General features: G+C 37.7%; 1 protein-coding gene across 1 annotated transcript; it reads right to left on the bottom strand.

Moving 5' to 3' along the window:
* Window positions 1–348: 348 nt before the first annotated feature.
* On the bottom strand, window positions 349–17481 carry MAT1A (methionine adenosyltransferase 1A). The gene is made up of 9 exons (XM_084265097.1): window positions 17176–17481; window positions 10145–10222; window positions 9175–9297; window positions 7455–7567; window positions 5774–5917; window positions 4914–5132; window positions 2384–2566; window positions 1747–1880; window positions 349–1108 (listed from the first exon to the last, which is right to left on the bottom strand). Exons 1-9 carry the CDS (start codon window positions 17267–17269, stop codon window positions 1006–1008), a joined length of 1191 nt encoding a protein of 396 aa, XP_084121223.1. The 5' UTR covers window positions 17270–17481; the 3' UTR covers window positions 349–1005.
* Between the last annotated feature and the right edge of the window lie 538 nt (window positions 17482–18019).

Genomic DNA, 18019 nt, shown 5'->3' with positions numbered 1-18019 from the left:
TTTGTTGATGGTTTTCAGTTATTTCTATGCATTGTATTCCAAAGTTGCACCAAACCTAGTAAACTATGCAATAAACACTTGGGAGCAAGCACAATCCTCAGAGTTAAAAATAGATCGTAATAATTTTTCACCAAGCTTCTATTAATCACAAGGACTAAATAGTAACATATATAGAAAGATAAATTCATATCACTATTCCAAAACCTAATAAAACTCAAGTTGGTTTACCAGCATAAATCCTACCAGCGTATAAGAGGCTGAGTTGAGATGAACCACTGTACTGCAACGTTAAAAACCACAGCAACTCACAACCCAAAAAAATCCAGCAGAAAGAGACATACCTTTGCATACATGGTAGGAAAAAGCTTTTTATTCTGTGATTGTTGTTTTACAGGAGAAAACTTATGTTTCAAAAACATAGGTAATTGAAACAGTAACAGTACCTATGCAGTGAAGGCCATTTAAATATTGCATCTCTATTAACATCAACTACAAAAGGGGCCGAGACACAGTTACATGATAGACAGCTTTCCCCCATCAAAGCAACCCTCAGCCATATGCAACACTAACTCCAGTAATGAAATTGGACCCCAGAAGTTCCCATTGTCTAATTAGAAGCAAGAGATCTGCTGATCCTTAGTCAGAGTTGGGAAAGTCATCTCTGCCTTTGCCCATGAAAGGTTTGAGGTTCAGCCATTGGTTTGTGTACCTGAGTCATACTTTGCCTTTATCAAAAGAACCAACAGAGCAGCAATAAAAAGTAAACTGTATTTTGTTGCCTTATGCTGATTGAGAAAACAGACTCTGTCCTCTATATCTTAGATAATGAAAGATACTGAGGGGTAAAAAAAAAAGAAAAAAAATCAACTTCCAAGAAAATATCCTTTTCTTTCTTTCCATTTAAAATCTAAAATTCCTTTTGTTGAATACAAAGCTGTCAATTTGATTTTTCAGAAGTATCTTGATCTTTAGTAGACTTCTGTTTTTAAAGGATGATAGCTAGTGTCAAAACACAAGCTTTTTAGGCATCTCCCATGAGAATTCATTTCTTCCAAAGTGACCATAACATGCAGTCTTCTGGTAAATGGGCTTTTTTAAGTCCAAATCCCTGTGTGCATAATAAAAACAAGACAAAAAATTAATCACATTAAGATACTTCATGATAACTACCATCAAAATCCTGATACTGATATCCATTTCATGCCCTTAGTCAAGGAAGCATATTCTGGAGGTAAAAGTACATCAGTGAACATGTCCAATGGAGATCCATAAAAGCAACAACAAAACTTAAATGTTAAGTACTGTAGGGTTATGGGAAGTCCTTATTATTGATAATTGCTAACTTGAGAGCAAGAGAGGAAATAACCTTCAGTTCCTTTTTGTGAAACAAAACATTTTTTCATAGTAAAGTAACTTAGAATTCTTGGAATACAAAAGTTACTTAATTTTATTTGAATTACACATACTATAAGGCCAAATGCTGAAAGTACACGCTTCAGATGAAACTTGCACAATACATCTGTTACCTTAAAAGATATGGCACTCTAGTAGATCCATAAAAAGTATCAACTCTGAAGACTGACAGAATGAGAGAAACTCTCTTTTATACTGCATGGAACAATCCCATGCCAGTTCAAGAGGCTGAGTTTATGTTGTAACATCTAATAGTTTGGGAAAAAATAGTTTCTAGGATTAGTTTCTAGGATGCAATCACTGAGATATTTCCCTTTTTGTGTGTTTCTATACCTGACAATGACTCCAGGCCGGAGATCAAAGTTTTTGTGCACAATGTCTAGCAGCTCTTTCTCTGTTTTTTTGGAAGTTCCGTAAGTGAACAGTGAAATGGACAGTGGATGAGCTACACCAATGGCATAAGAAACCTATGGCAAAACAGAAACCATAGTTAGCAAATAAACATAGCAGCTCAGCAGGACACAGAAGAAAGCATTTGTTTATGAACATGGTAGGAAAACTAAAGTCTCTCCTCCATCTCCCATATTTGGGCAATCTGTAGTGGTAGGGAAAAAAAAGAAGATAAAACTTGGAAAATGCTGAGGTCTCTGGATAGCTTTCTTCCATGTTATATCGTCACCCCCTGCTCATTTCCATGACAGTAAGTGTCTGAGAGCTGAGGGCTCGATAAAGGTCCAGAAAAACAGCCAATGAAATGAAATTGAAATGAAAAGTTCCAGCTTCAAGAGCCTGATAGGCTACTAGTGACATTAAAGCAGTCTTGAAGCAAGTACATCGAAGGTCTTCCTTTCTTCAACCCTAAGCCATCACCAAAACTGCTTCTACTACAGCGTCCTGTACAATGCATGTTCAAGATAAAGCTGAAAAGAAAAGTCTTCTTGAGAAAAGCAACATTCAGAGCAAACCATACCTGAACCAGAACACGGCGACAGAGCCCGGCTTTCACGAGAGACTTGGCCACCCAACGGGCTGCATATGCAGCTGATCGGTCCACCTTTGTATAGTCTTTTCCTGAAAAGGCGCCACCTCCATGGGCTCCCCAGCCACCATAAGTATCCACGATGATCTTTCGACCAGTGACACCAGCATCACCCTGAATCAGTAAAATAATTTCTCCATTTACAATCCATTTCCTTAGAAGTCTCAAACAAGGCTATGCATCCTCAGAGGACTACCACAAAGTGTAAGGTCACCACATGTGGATTGCTGTAGGATAGGTGAAGGAATGAACACGTCTCACCAAGCTACACCAGTGGTTATAAGTGTTCTTTAAAGCCAGATACATAAGCCAAGCCAATCACAAATTGTTCTTGGTAGTCAAGCAAACAGGTTTACTCCCAGATAGCTAGAGCATGCACCGCCTGTTTCAAAAGTAAATATTCCAGGCATTATGGGAACTCAGGTTTAGAAGCATATCTGCCACAGCCAAACTGAATGCAGAATATTGCTAACAAACCATGTGCCGTGTAGGGGCCATTCAGATTTTACACTATTAAATAAAGTAATAAGTCTGACTTTCATACCTTTTGTATCTTTAGTCAAAGCCTGAAGATGTGCAAGTGTTAAATAGTATGTGTCTTTTTTTGTGTTTGCCATCAAAAGGATGTCAGTGCTAACTTACACATCATTACATGGAGGCTGGCACCCAACACTTCCAGAATCACTACAGCGACTGTCATACAAACACACATTTCCAACTCCAAAATACTTAAATGATACACAACAGGTATGGAGTAGTAGGCAGGTATAGGCAACCAAACTAACTGAGAAAGAAGGATTACTTCTTTCTAATAACATATACTTATAGATGAATATTCTACAATATCAAATAAGGAGATGCAGGTATCCTTCTTGCTACCTATGCAGTTATCATGATTGCTCCTCACAAGTACTGGACTTTTCCATTTGATTTTGCTTAGCAGATCAGTACCTGACTGTCTGATATCACCCCACCTCCAGCCAATTTACTAAATGCTTAGGCTTTTTGGTACAAATGGAAAACATGGTCAGATTTGAAATTCAGTCTCTAACTGTGCAGGGAGGTTTCAAATTCTTTATCTACAGAATATCGTGTCAGTAAAACTCAACTTCTGGAATGTTTGCATGGCAAACACAAGGGGAGAGTCAAAGTTTTTTTACAAAGACTGTGCATATACACAGAACAAAACCTTTGGCACTGTTTGTTCCATTCTGCTAAGAAAGCAGTGAGATGTAAATCTGATTTGCAGCTCACTGAGTTTGGCTAAAGGAGCCTGTCCTCCTGGGGTTCTTCTGCTTGGCTCAAACCTTGATTTCTAATGGCATGGTCAGTTATGATGAGAAAGCCTTGTGCACCGTCATGACCTGACTGCAGAATTGTGTGAGAGGGACAGAAATAGCCAAGTGAAAGGAAAAAGCCAAACCACCATGCAACAAAACAACAAGCCAGCACTTGTTTTAAAGGTGCTGAAAGAGCACTAATTCAATGTATGGTGTGTGGAAGTCACTTCTGTGGTGACCTGTCATGTCCTCATAATACCAGCAGGTGTAGCTGTTGGGAAAACAGCAATAGCAGCAAAATTATTAATTTTGCCAAGGCCAGAATTCAAGATACCACCAGTGAAAACCTCGAGTGAAATACATGCCTCTTCCTTAAATTAATTGAGCTGGAGATGAAGACAGACTTCTACAGCTACCATCGTTAAAAGTAAAACCAAGTAATACTCTTATGAAAAGTAAAGAGAAAATTCGAGGCACAAGAGACAAGGAAAGAAATAGTTACTTTCTGGTTGCTGCAATGCAAGTTGCACAAGTGATGATAGCAGTTGTAAGGCCAGGGACACACAGGCAGATTGACCCATACTAAGTAAACTTATCCCAGGTTTAAAAAGGTGCACACATACACTGCAACTGCTTGTGTCTGTATGTGTAAACATAAGCAATGCAGTTCCACCACAAGAGCGGGTTTTCCTGGCTGGCTTACCGAATTTTCAATGGCCGCAGTTCAGTGCGCACCTGAGGGTTTTCATATGTGTAGCCATCTTTTTGTATGTTGCTGTGATTGCTGCATTGGTTTGTTTGCTCCAAGTTACAGCTCAGGTTTGCCTCTCCATTTGTCTGTAGTCTAGGATGTCTGATACACGACTTTACGGTGATACAACCAATTCAACTACGCAAAAATACATTTTTTGTATTCTCAAAACGATTTATCTTCAACATCATCTTGTCTTGTAAAAAAGACACAGTACCTTAGAAATAATTCTGGCAACATTCCAGTAAATGAATGAATTTGAACACAAAAGAAAAGAAAAATATCTACTTGGGTTTGTTGTAAAATTGGACCAAATTTCAGGAAGGAGTTTTGACAGTTCTGCTGCAATGGTTCTGAAGGGAACTGAAGATGTGCTGAAAAGCTGAGCATTTCTTTTAAGACAAAAGCACCAAAATAACCAAACACAAACCTGAGGCCCCCCAATAACAAAACGTCCACTCGGCTGAAGGTGATAAACAGTTTTCTCATCCAAATATTTTGCAGGGACGACAGCTTGGATCACCCTCTCCTTCAGGGTTCTGCGCATATTCTCCAGTGAAATGGTTTCATCATGCTGCACGGATATCACAATAGTGTGAACACGCACTGGGATGACTGCTCCATTCTCCTGCATATACTGAACTGTGACCTGAATAGAGCAGGGAGAAAGAGGAAGGAAAAAACTCAAAGTTGCCATGAAACACATTACAGGTCTACATCAAATGTCATGCTATGCTATATTCAAAGAGCAAAATTGTAGCAAAATGTCAGTGCTGACATTATAATGATTACTCTTCACATTGTTGCCAAGGTATGAGAAATGAAGCCTATTTTTTCATTCATCATTTTTGCTGTGCTAAGAAAAAATAAAGATTCAATATGGACCATCTGATTCTCTGTTAAATTGTCCAAATTGCATCTTTTGGCTGGACAGCAAAATTCCAAAGTCTCAGAACTTTACGCCCTCAGTGCATCTTCAAAAAAGTCAGCTCGACCCCTTAAAATATAACCTTTAGATATCCTGTTAGCTTTTCAGCAAGCACAGGCCACTTAGGTCTGAAGGGTTAAACAATTCTTCGCATGTTAAGTGCTCCCCACACTCTGATACAGGTTAGCCAATTTTCAACAGTCAAGGAGACGGTATCATAAGCAGTGGAAATGCTTTATCTACTACTCTGGTTATCCTGATATGCTGGACACTGTCAAAAGCTATCTTTAAAAGTGCTTAAGATTTCTAGAAAGAAAAAGTGTTAGCTTTCAACCCTCTGGACTACACATAGCAGTATTTACCTGTGTCTTAGAGTCAGGCCTCAGCCAAGGGAGTTCTCCATTACGCCTCAGCTCTGCTAACCTGGCATTCAGTTTATGAGCAAGAATAATTGTTAGAGGCATACATTCTTCTGTCTCATCTGTTGCATAACCAAACATCAAACCCTACGGGAGAAGATACACTTCAGTCACCGTTAAAAAGCATTGCAACCAAAGGCAACAAGATCATCATCTAAAGCAGAGAGTAAACAGTACCCTCGCATTTACTTTCTTCTGGTTTACATTACAACGCAAGAAGCCTCAATCCAAATGAGACTCCAACATATTGCAGTGTAATGAGAAACAAGCCAGATCCCTAGAATTTCTCACTGAAAGCCTGAAGGATACATGTTGAGTTGGAAACCTGAACAAAAATTGAGACACTTCTGTAAAAAGATCAGGTTCTTTTACCAAAAAAATAAAGAAATCTGCTGGAGCACAACAATTTCAGGACTATTCTGTCACAGAAAAAGTGTTATTAGCCTGGAAACATTGTGGAGGCTTTTATGTATGAATGCAGACTTATACTGCAGTTCACATCTGAAATGTCAGTGGAATGAGGTGCAAATACTCCATGAAGGACGTACCATTCAACAGCTTAAGGACATACAATTCAACCTGCCTCCAATTCAATGCCACACACTTCCAGTCACAGCTTCTGCTGCTATTTAGTCAGGTTCCCTGCATCAGATTATCACTTGTTAAATAGATTTAGCAGCATTTTCTTTCCCCTCATCCAGTGAATGTTGTGATTAAAAATAACAAAGACAGGAAAGTATTTTGATATAATGGGAAGGGAGGCCAAAATGCCAAAGAAAGTCAGGTCTCTTTTAATCTGATACAGTATTATATCCCCGTGACAGCATAAAAGTATTTTAATATAGCTCTGAAGGGTTTTTTGAACAGTATTAGCTTGGGACTCTGATACCTCCGCTTAGGGTTCTCAACAGCATTGTTATAAGCTAGATATTACTACTAATGGTAACTACTGTAAATGTTAAACTCACTCATACGGGCTTGAGTCACATTGTGGAGTTTTTATGTTAGCATCTTTCTCTTGGGAACATACCATAATTATCTACATGTGTTATTTAGATCATATAAATGCAGCTTGGACAGCCTTAATTATGTGGAACACCTATTACAATAGCTGCCTCTGGGAAATAAACAAGAATTAAGAGTACTCTTCTGGTTTTGCTTTCATTGTACTAATGCTTAAGACAGTTGAAACGTTGCCTATTATTTTTTTGGCTGTGTAAATTCTCAAGGCCTCTGTGAAAAGTGAAAATCCGTTGTTTATTCTATCTTACAAGTCAAGTCTGGCTGCAAGATAAATGGTCTAATGAATCTAGAGCTACTCAAGAAAAACATGAAATACATAAACAAAACACCTTTGTTGAGCTGGACACACCTCCAGCACCTATGAACTGACAGAGCTCTCCTGACTTGCATGAAGTGCTGTAAGAAACACTGGGCAAAACTGTGTCCTCAAAGAGCTTCTAACTGTTTTAATAGAAATATATTATTTTTATTCTAGGGTAGCCCAAGATGGATGTGTGCAAATTTTCATATGGGTTTTGGTTTAGAAAATAGTGCAAATAAGATAGGGCAAACTTTTTCCATTGAAACAACTTTGATGGTTTAGATCTGATGTTATGCCTACTTGATCTCCAGCACCAACATCTTCTTCATTCCTGTGTAGATGAACCCCTTGGGCAATATCAGGTGACTGCTGTTCCAGTGCCACCAAAACATTGCAAGTCTTGTAGTCAAAGCCTATTTTGGAAAAAAGCAGCGGTGAATTGCCTTTTTCTGTCACAGTTAAGGAAACTAACACAGAACCATATGACATTTTCACTCTGAATGATACCACAATTCAGAATCAAAACTTAACTGCCAAGTTTAGGGATGTTATTTATTTATTTATTTATTTATTTATTTATTTATTTATTTTGCAATACAACACTTGAAATCTGTTTTTTTTGGAGGGGGTAGGGTATGAAGGGATGCCTTTTTTGTTACAGCTTTTCTTTTACGTTGGCACTACATGCATAGCCAATTCAGGTTATGAATTATTAACTACAGAAAACTAGTTAAAAAATAAATAATGAGCCTTTCTCTAATAATTAGTATTAAAAAGCTATAGATGAATTAATAGGAGCTGATACTTTTAACAACTGAAGTCTCTGCTCCGACGCACTGCTTTACATGTATTAAAAAAAATGTCTACCTAAATCTCTTTTTGAGTGCCACAGACAGAAAAAAAAATGGATTCAAGTCTCACAGTAAATCTGGAAATTACTTTCAAAGACCAAAAGGAAGTTTTTCTAATTAAATGGAAAGAAAGCCTCACAGAAGATTGTGGCAATTTTTTCCACCTGTTCCTAGGTATATTAGTGGTAACTTGCTTCTCTCCAATTCCAACCTTTCCTAGAACTGTAGCTAGTGGCAGCTGCTGACCAAACATATGTTCAGCCATTGCAACATATATATGTCCATATGCATATGATCCACTGGAAGAATGCTCTTCATCCTCTTAAGTATGCTATGTAGAGAAGAAAGTTTTATTTATGTGCAACTGTTTTAAGCTTTCCGTTTTCTGCATATAAATTAGTTTTTACTGGGTCACTGCCTCTCTCCTTATCATTTTAGGCAGTTAGGATAAAAAGGAGATTTACGACCTTCTAGATTTTCCAGCATTTTCTGAAAGCACTGCTGTTACGTGATGGGGGAGATAACCTGCAGATGTGCTGCTATAATATTCTCCCACCACAATCTCTCTGTAAATTCAATAGCAATTAAAAAGGACTGCAAGAAACTTTCTTATTTAACCAAAAGCTTTCAAATGATACACTTGCCTGACAGTATTCTTGGAATATTTGTAATGTGTGTAATTGTGTACACTACACAAACTGGATTTGGACTGCACAATCCTCTGTAACAGGAGCTGTTCAGAGCTAACAGCACCTTGCACAGCCAGAACCTGCCTTACACCTGGGAATTCCAGATGCTACCACAATACAAATGTATAATGGCACAACAAAATTAACTAGGTTTCTTCTCCCTTCTTTCACACCAAGAGGCATCAGTCTGCTTGCCAAGTGAATAACCAAGATTCGAGTTCTTGCAGGTTTGGAGGAGTGGTAGATTCTGTGCCTCAAGCTACAGTTAACTATTCCAGACATGGTTGAAACATAATGGTTTCTCTACTTACTGGGATAAAGCCAGAAAGTATACCACGTAGCATCGTGTAAGCAGCTTTCACAGATGATACTCAGTTTTTTACCAGGCTTGCTAAAGCCCACATATCAAAGTGGTGACAGGCCTGTTTTGCAGTTGCCTATTGCTTGCTCTTCAAGGATTTCATGAGTTTTTCTACCAACCTTTAGCTGAATCATCATAGCCAATATGTCTAATTGCATCTCGGACAACTCGTTGATAATCCACTATTGCACGAGATGTGATCTCTCCACAGAGCAGCACCATTCCTGTCTTGCATACTGTCTCTGAAAAGAGAAATAAAAACAGCAGAATAACCTAGTCCACCAGGACTAATAACTATGTAATGGTGACTTTGAGAGATCTATGGGGTATACACAGTGTAAGCCGTTTCTATCCAATTTTTTTAGCGTTATTAGCTTCTTCTGAAACAAATTCTTAACATATTGATCATATGTCTGAAAGTAAGGGAAAATTAATATGTCTGGTTTACAAATGAAAAAGTCAACACACTAGGCATGATTCAGCAATATACACAGATTTTAGGGAAATACAGGATTAAGCCTAGATTTCTGAATCCACTAGATCACTCTAAGACACACACAGAGGCTAAATAAAATTGATTCGTGAACAACTATTTTGAGAACTTGCCTACAGTTCTGGGAGAAGGAATGCGATGATGGACTTGGTTACATTGTACATAAACTGGGATAGTCACCTAAGAGTTGGTAATACAACTCTTTCTGAAGAGCTTCCCAAAAACAAGCAGTTGTGGGGACTTGGACTGAAAAATTACTGCTTTATTAAATATAGTAAATTAACTTCTCAATAGAACATTCAAATATTCTTTTTTAAAATCCCCTGTAATGAAGCCAAACCTGCTTCTCCCAGGAAAATTCTGTCCACATGCAAAATTAACTTCCATGCTACATCCTGCTTAGGCTTCAGTATTTATAAAATATTTCACTTTTTCTTTTCATCTCTTCCTTTGGAGGCTGTAATTCTTATGTAATTTTTTTTTTTTTTTTTGAGAGTAAAATGAGTTAGCAAATGATAGCATCAACCTCTGCAGACATCATAAAAAGAACGGTGACTGGGGTGTTGACTTAAAGTACATGGCAGCCAGCCACTTACCACAGGCAACTTTGGCATTTGGGTCTTGTTTGAGATGGGCATCTAGTACAGCGTCGCTGATTTGATCACAGATTTTATCTGCAAGACACCAAAGCTGTGATTCAAAAGCATAGCACTCAATGCAAAACACAGACAGTTTGCATCACTTCAAACAGGTAGGTATTTCAGCAAGGAATTCTTTTATTGCATATTACTAGGGTATTTAAGCTAGCTGAATAGAAAGATAGACAACTTCCTATGAGCAGTCACAGATAGAATGAGGAATTTACACTGACTACAACTTTACCTCCAGGCTTTGCACCTAAGCGTGTAAAAAGTAAGTAATGCATAGAATTAGCTGAGAGGCTAAGAGGCTTTACTCTCAGCCTGCTTCCTCACTATCACCACAAATCGATACAGTATGCACTCCCCATCATAGTATCCTAACAAGAAGGTGATATTCCACCATCTACTTCCATCTCCCCAACAGAAAGTTAGAATGGACTTGACCAACACCGCTGGTAAAGCCTGAGAAAGTGTTCAGATTAATACAGATAACGCACACCTCAGCACACCTCAGAGTCAAGGGCCCGTTTCAGATTTGCTTTTCCTCACCACTTCCTACCATCCTGTAGTGTCATCTCCTAACAATCACTACAGCGCACCTAAGGCGGAGCACACACAGAAGCAAGATGGGGTTACCAACTGAAGTTTCCCCTGAGGTAGCGCAGGAGTACACTTTTAGTAACATCCCAAATACAAAGGGTTCAGCTCACGTTTATAGTAATAATATTTTCTTTTTTCTTTTCTTACCTCTTTAACAAATAATGAATTTTAATCAAATAATGTAGCTAGTCTAATGAACAACAAAAGTGCATGACCCATAGCAATGCCTTCCACATGAAAATGGTAATTTTCCTGATATATTTTAATTTTATTGTTCTTTTAAAAGTCTAGTATTGCATACTATGCTTAGATGTTGCCATGATATGCTGTGTGCCAAAATAAATTAATCTGATTCCTTCTCATTTGCAACACAATCTGTTGGAAAGCAATGTTTTGTAAGAGTATGTCTTTAGAGACTTTTAATACATTTAACCTCAAGTCAAAATAAATTTTCATTTATTTTCATAAGGCGAACACTTAGCTAAGAGGGACAAACCAGGCTGGAGAACTAATGTGATTCTAACACTTATCTCCCATATTAACCACTTCAACACAACAAAGAACACACAAGAGACGATTAGCAAATGTAGGCTGCATTGGAACTTTCAGCCTTGCAAGAACTGTACGTGGATTACTACATTTGGGACAATTATTACCAAACAGTTGGAAGTCCAGAGGAGCCTTGTTTAGCAAGACTGGGGGAAAAGGTGACAAGAATGATTAAAATGTATCTCTGCTTGCTCTCTTCAAAGTTTCCGGTTTTATAAGGAAATAAAGCCATCTTCTCAAGCATAAAAGCAAAAATTAGTCACAGAAACATGTAATTTTGGATTATCTGGGAGGGAGAACAGAGCAACTGGAATAGGATGACATAAGTGCAGGACCAATGACCTGCAGTAAGATCCTAGTGATTGGGACTGCTTTGTAGTCCTTTTTCATCACTTGGGTTCTATGCCAGCAACAACCTTTATCCCTGCCCTTGCTCCACATGAACCATGTCTCACCTGCATTAGACACCAGTCTCTCATGTTTGTCTAAGTTAATTTAATGTGCCATACAGGGATACTATAAACATTCTGTCCAAAACATTTAAGACTAGTAAAGGTAAATCCATATGACTAATTTACCCTCATTTCTCCTCATGGCACCTATCGGGTACAACGAGCTTTATGCTGGTTTTGCATGCTGTGGTTGAAATTAATTTATGGCATTAGCCATAGTAGACAGTGAAATCAGTTAGCAAGATGTAACGGGACATTTTCATGCTAGGGTTTTTTTTTGCCTGAACTATATAATTAGTATCTACAGTATGTCATTGATACTGGTAGGTAGAAAAACTGCTCTTTTGCTTCCTTCTCAGAGAAATGGGACAGCAAGAATTTATGAACAAAAAGCATAGTCCACATTTACAAAAGAGGAGAGAGATGGTCTTAAGCTGTTGTCTGAAAAAGATAACAATAGAAAAATCACATTAAGAGTTGTCCATTGTAATGAAATTATCGCTATACAATAGCATTAGTGAAACTGCTACAGAAATACTAGATTTTGGTGGTGGTATTCCAAAGATGACATTAGGAAGCTGTAGGATGGTTTAGGACAGATGGAGAAGAGTGTCCCTTCTCCCCTCCCAAAAGAAAAAAAAAAATCAGAAAAATCTACCTTAGAGGATTAAATCAGTCAGGCTCAATCTAGTTTTGAAACCCTGAAGGAAAGGAAACCTACCAGAAGAAATCCTTATAGGCATTGGTATCACCTTCTCTAAGAAACTAAAAATAGTATCCTGAGAGAAAAGCTTTTGTTTGATGGACAATAGTGGAACTACAATTGATGCTGAAAATTCAAGAGATTCAAAAAGAAAACCTTTGAAAGGGTGAAAGTCATTGAAACCATTCCTCTAGAGGTATGCAGGATTCCTTGTTCCTTCAGGTCTCTATGAAGACTGGGTAACTTTTTAAAAGGTATGAATGAAATTCAACCACCATTTATTAGCATGTTTGAAGAATTCTTGCACAAAATGTTACCTGTGTATGAAAGTCAGACCAGGCTATATATCAGATCTCCCTTCTGTTCTTTAAAATCTATATGAGAAATTAATCAAGAAAAATAATCTACTATGCTGATAGCATACCTTTAGATTAAAATAGACTGAGATAAATCAGTTTGACAATGTGTCATATTTGTTGGTTCACTTCTAGTGAAACCATATTCAAATCCAGATACAGATCATAGAATATGCTGAATTCTAAGGGACCCATAAGGATCTCTGTCAAGACTGGAAAAAGAAATCTAGCTGTTTGGCTAATTAAGGCATTAAATTAAAGGCAAGTCTACTAGTAAAGTCTGTGGCAGAAAATATTTTTAGCAATGCTTAGCAGGCTTTATGAACCCTTCGTTCTGTTATTTAAATCTCATCCCAGCTATTGCATTTCTCTTGCTAGCTGGTAAATGTGACACAAGATTGTCCAGTTTTCCTTTCTTGTTCCTTCTTTTTTGGAAATAGGGAAAGCATAATGGACCACCTCTGGTGGGACATTATCATAAAAAAATGGTGTAGTACTTAATAATTCGGTTCATGCATACCTTCATGTAGTGAATTACTATCTATAGGATAAATATTGCAAAACGATGTCTAGGCTCTTGCCTGAGGAGGAAAGCATTAGGTAACCATTAACTCTTTTCATGAAATCTAATCATCCCATAGACCCACGGCTTATGGTAGAAGTGCCAATTAGCCATAAAATAGCTCTTCCTAGCAATAAAAGGAATGCCCAGTTGTCAAATTATGAAGTAAAGAAGGCATCCAGCAGCAGAAGTGATCTCCAGTAATTAGGAGCTTCACAGTTTACCAGATAGATGGACTTAAATCTTGTTGCTTGAATCTAGATTATGTAAGAGCCTAACACTACCTGTGATACCTGCAAGTTCTCATCATGGATTCACCATAAACTCACAAAAATAATCTATAAATAACTGAAAATTTAATTTTAAAAACTCCACCTTTTGAAGAAACAGGTACAACCACACTTCTGGCTTCAATAGAAAAGCAAATATAATAAACATTGAACATTTCAAAATGTAACATTGATTCTCTTAAAAATCTGTGCTCATCAAAATAAAGTTTGTTATTTTTAATTATATTATTATATAAACCAGAAAAAACCTAGAATGTGAAATTATATATCCAAAAATTGATGAGCTGAGCAATTCTGTTTTCTGGTAATAAATCAAAACATTCAAGAAATGCAGATACTTATTATGAATCCTTCATCATAAACCAAAGTTTCCACACAAAAAAGTTTCCCTAGAGAGACTTCAAATATCTGATTGTGCTGTATTACATTTTTCCTATTTAAAACACTCTTGAGGAGTGCCAAATGCGCTGCAGTGATACTTCAGTATTAACAATGCATTGTTCAAATATCTTGTACTCTGTTCTCTTTGTTCAATACACAGTTTACCAAAGTACTATGTATATTGGTAAGTATACACAATGTTAGATACAGCTAAGTATATATGATGTTAGATGGAAAGATCTACATTTTATGTTTGTTTGGGGTATTTTTGTTTTGTGATTTTTTTTTTTTCTGTGAATATCCAACAGTTACACATAATACTTTTATTATGACCTTTTTTAAGGAGACTCCTTGATATTTACTGGAAAACTGAATAACATGGTTCGCAGGCAATTCCACCTGAAGTCACACCAAATAGTGGAAGGAATTAATTCTAGGTGTTTTGGCACCTGTTAAGACATTGTGGGTCAGAGAAACGCACAATGCCTTTCAATGCACAGTGAAACCATTGTGCAGCAGTGACAGTACTGGACAAAGCCAAACAGAGCAATGACAAAAGATAATACTCAAAAAAATCTCTTCACCATGTTGCTAACTATTTACTTTTATTATCTTGAAAACATTTAGTCACATGTAAGTCTTCAGAGACTGTGCAATTTACCCCACTAAATGCCAATTTTTAAGACATGGTAGTAAGACCCAGATTTTATACCAAAGTGATTTTAAATAATTGGGACTGAGAAGATTGGATAAACAGAGCTTTGAATAAAGTCTTTGGGGAGCATGGGCAATACCTGTTCATTAATTATTGCCAGCTATTACTTGGTTCTATGGAATTTGGGGTTCCTAGTGACAGGCAACTCTTAGGCATTGCACATGTGTATGCAGCTCTTTCTATACCCCTAAAAAATAAGCATTTAATTTGTCCTGCTTTGTTTATTAAGGAGGAGGTCTCCATTAAATATTCAGTCCTCAGCAAATACAGTAAAACCAATCCAAATTTCCACCACAGATCTGGTTTGGGATCTTCACATAACGCCCTCTAGCAAAGTTACACTCTCACATATGGAAGAGAAATAATCACAAATACAGAAATTATCCATTTGCTACCAAAGGAACTCAAACCTTACAATAAAATTCTAGTGCTACTGATAATGTCAGAAGCCCAACTATAGCCTCAGACGTGAGGCCTTATTTTAAAAGATAGCCTAAATTTTCCTGGGTGTTAAAAACCTAATGGCATGTCTACACCTTTTGTGTAAAACCACAGGCAGGGAAAAGAAGGGTTGGCTGGGATGTAAGGGTGATCAATTTACTGTCAGAAACCAGAGCTATCACTGAGACAATTAAAACCTATTGCTGAGCTGAGTTCAGGAACAAGAATTTCCAGGATGACCCAGAGTTAGTTACTGTCAGCCTGTCCTCCCTTGATCTGGAAAATCTGTATCTTTCCTTTGCCAGAGGCATTTGGGTTTTCAGTACCCTTACATGAAGACTTTAGCTGTTTAAGAAAGTGTAAACATCACAGCCTTGGAACTCTGAGAAACTTCAGTTTTCCATTCCTTCTACAATATGCCTCTCAGGTTGCTGCTGTGCATCTCACAGTACCCAAAGATGTGGCAACCTCTGCCAGATGGAGAGGCTGTATGTAAATCTAACAAGTGGTAGCACTGTTTCTCAGAGGCCGGCTGAGTATTTCAGCATGAGAGGAAAATAACCCTCATAGGGCTTAAAAGAAGGCCAATCAAGAGCAAATAAAGTTTCTGGAAACAAAGAAAGTGAATAAGAACTAAAAACCAGACTAAATTCTAAAGCAAAATAAAAAGAGACTTGAGAAAGGAAGAAAAGCTATGACAAAGTTAAGCCTGGAGACACAGTTGAACTTTTCCTATTTTGAGACTTACCTATTACTGTTCCAGGGAGATTAAAAATAATTATTACAGTAGCATAAATTGTGACCTGTCATGTTTGGAAATATCAGTTTAAAGTTACCATATTGTATAATGTTATTTTTCCTGTGAAACTACATCGCACTACAAATGGTGGTTGTAATTATATACAAATTTGAGATGGGACCTATGTCCCAAGGACCAAATGTGGTTGTCATTTTCTGGTTATGTTACATCAGAAAGAACCCCAACTGGCTTAACCTGATGTAGCTACCTTGACATTGAGAGATGTACTCAATTGCATCAGCCATAGGTTCAACCTGCAGCAATATGTCAATATTATGAAAAAGCATCAGAATTATAGACACAAAATTCTCACTGCTGACCATTCTCTCTGCTATGTCATTCCACCCTTTATGATGTACTCACGTAACACGAGTACAGACCTGAAAAACCCTTATTATAGCAAAAGGCACAGGACACCAAATTAGCTTCTAAAATACACACACCTTTCAGGACATCAAACAGTCTATTGTCCCCTGGCCTCATTTGGGGGAACACTTGCTGTTGACACAAGGTACATGTTTATGGCAGATGAGCATTTGTTTTCAATGAAATTGAACTAAGCTCTGCTGACCATACCTAAAGTTTAGCAAATAACTGTCCACTATTTGCTTAAGCAATTCCATATATTGCATCAGATGATTGAACAGGGGAAAAAAGAAATCAGCGACTTTGCCGTGCACAGCTGTTAGGACCATTGATTTTTAAAGGCTTTAAAATAGTCTGCTTAAAGACATTCCTGTCATGGGTGATAGTTTTAGAGCATAGCATGTATGCAGTTTCACAGGGCCCAGAAAGACATTCAAGCTATGCATTCTTATCCATATGTGAAACTTGAGTCTATCAGAGATACAATAGCGTGTTCACAGTAATACTGAAAGAAATTCAGATGGAAAGGAAGGGGGCAGCAACCATAAACCTTGCTACCCTCCCCAGTGTAACACACACCATGCAAGAGCATGTAAACTCTAGCTGCAGCAGTTCTACAGTCTATATGGACAAGGCTCAATAAAATAAAAATTGCCCTGTTACACAACTTCTACAATAAGATTAATAGCGGATGAATAATTCTTCAGACTTTAAAAACATTTTAAATGGACACACTATTCTTTTTCCACATTTGACAGAGCAGGTATCTTACCTGGATGTCCTTCTCCCACCGACTCTGATGTGAACATGAAAGCCCCTTCATCATTCAGGGTGTAGTCACATAAACCATCCACTGGTCCATTCATGGTTGTGATGCTTTTCCTGATAGATTATTATAAACGGTACTTGAAGAGTTCTACCTTTAGTACCTTCTCTTAAAGGAGAAGGTTCTCTATTAGCAGGACTATTGCTGTCTTCACTTAGTACTTCTTACATTAGCTTGAATTTCAGCATGTGCAATCAGCATGTGCTTACATCTGTGTATGCATGCAAAGAGCATGCATGTGCCTGAAGTCTGTATCCCTACCTAGCCTGATCTGTCAGTCCCTGAGCTGCTCCTATATATGGAAAAGTGAAAGTGCCTAGATAATCATGTGAGGAAAATGGAAGAGCCCATTTCTTGGCAGGGGAGTTAGTTAACTTTAGGATATTTCACTAATTAACTCAGTTCTTGGAAACATTCTGGATTCAACCCGTGCAAGATTGGTTATCTTAACTACTCAACCGAGCATGAAGCAATGCAGGAGTACTGGTGACAGTTCAGGTCAGCTGCTGCTTCAGTTTGTCTCTCCCCTAGTTCTGGGATTTATATTGTGCCTCAAACCGTGTTGCGTTTTTACCGGGATGGAGAAAAAAAAATCTGTCAATGCATGTCTTTGCTAGCAAGACTCTGGAAGAAGTTTCCTCTGCATCATATGACTGTATTTTACTTTAGAATTCTCTCCTGAAATTTTTTCATTCATTCTTCATGCACATTTGAGACGTGAAGCATCTGATAATATCTAGAATGAATGCTTCTCACTTACGCAGACCTCTCACCTCTGCCTTTATTCTGC

Source organism: Gallinula chloropus (assembly GCF_964237585.1).
Source record: "Gallinula chloropus genome assembly, chromosome: 5".
NCBI classification, from domain to species: Eukaryota; Metazoa; Chordata; class Aves; order Gruiformes; family Rallidae; genus Gallinula; species Gallinula chloropus.
Note: the sequence above shows the minus strand (reverse complement) of the source record. Positions and strands in the feature narration are given on the sequence as shown.

Excerpts from the sequence above, each read along its gene's own strand:
- MAT1A (XM_084265097.1), bottom strand. The coding sequence starts at position 17,269 with ATGAATGGACCAGTGGATGGTTTATGTGACTACACCCTGAATGATGAA. Across the intron at positions 1,881-2,383 it reads GTCGCCGTGTTCTGGTTCAG|GTTTCTTATGCCATTGGTGT; the intron begins GTATGGTTTGCT and ends GTTTTGCCATAG. Across the intron at positions 1,109-1,746 it reads CGGCCTGGAGTCATTGTCAG|GGATTTGGACTTAAAAAAGC; the intron begins GTATAGAAACAC and ends TTATGCACACAG.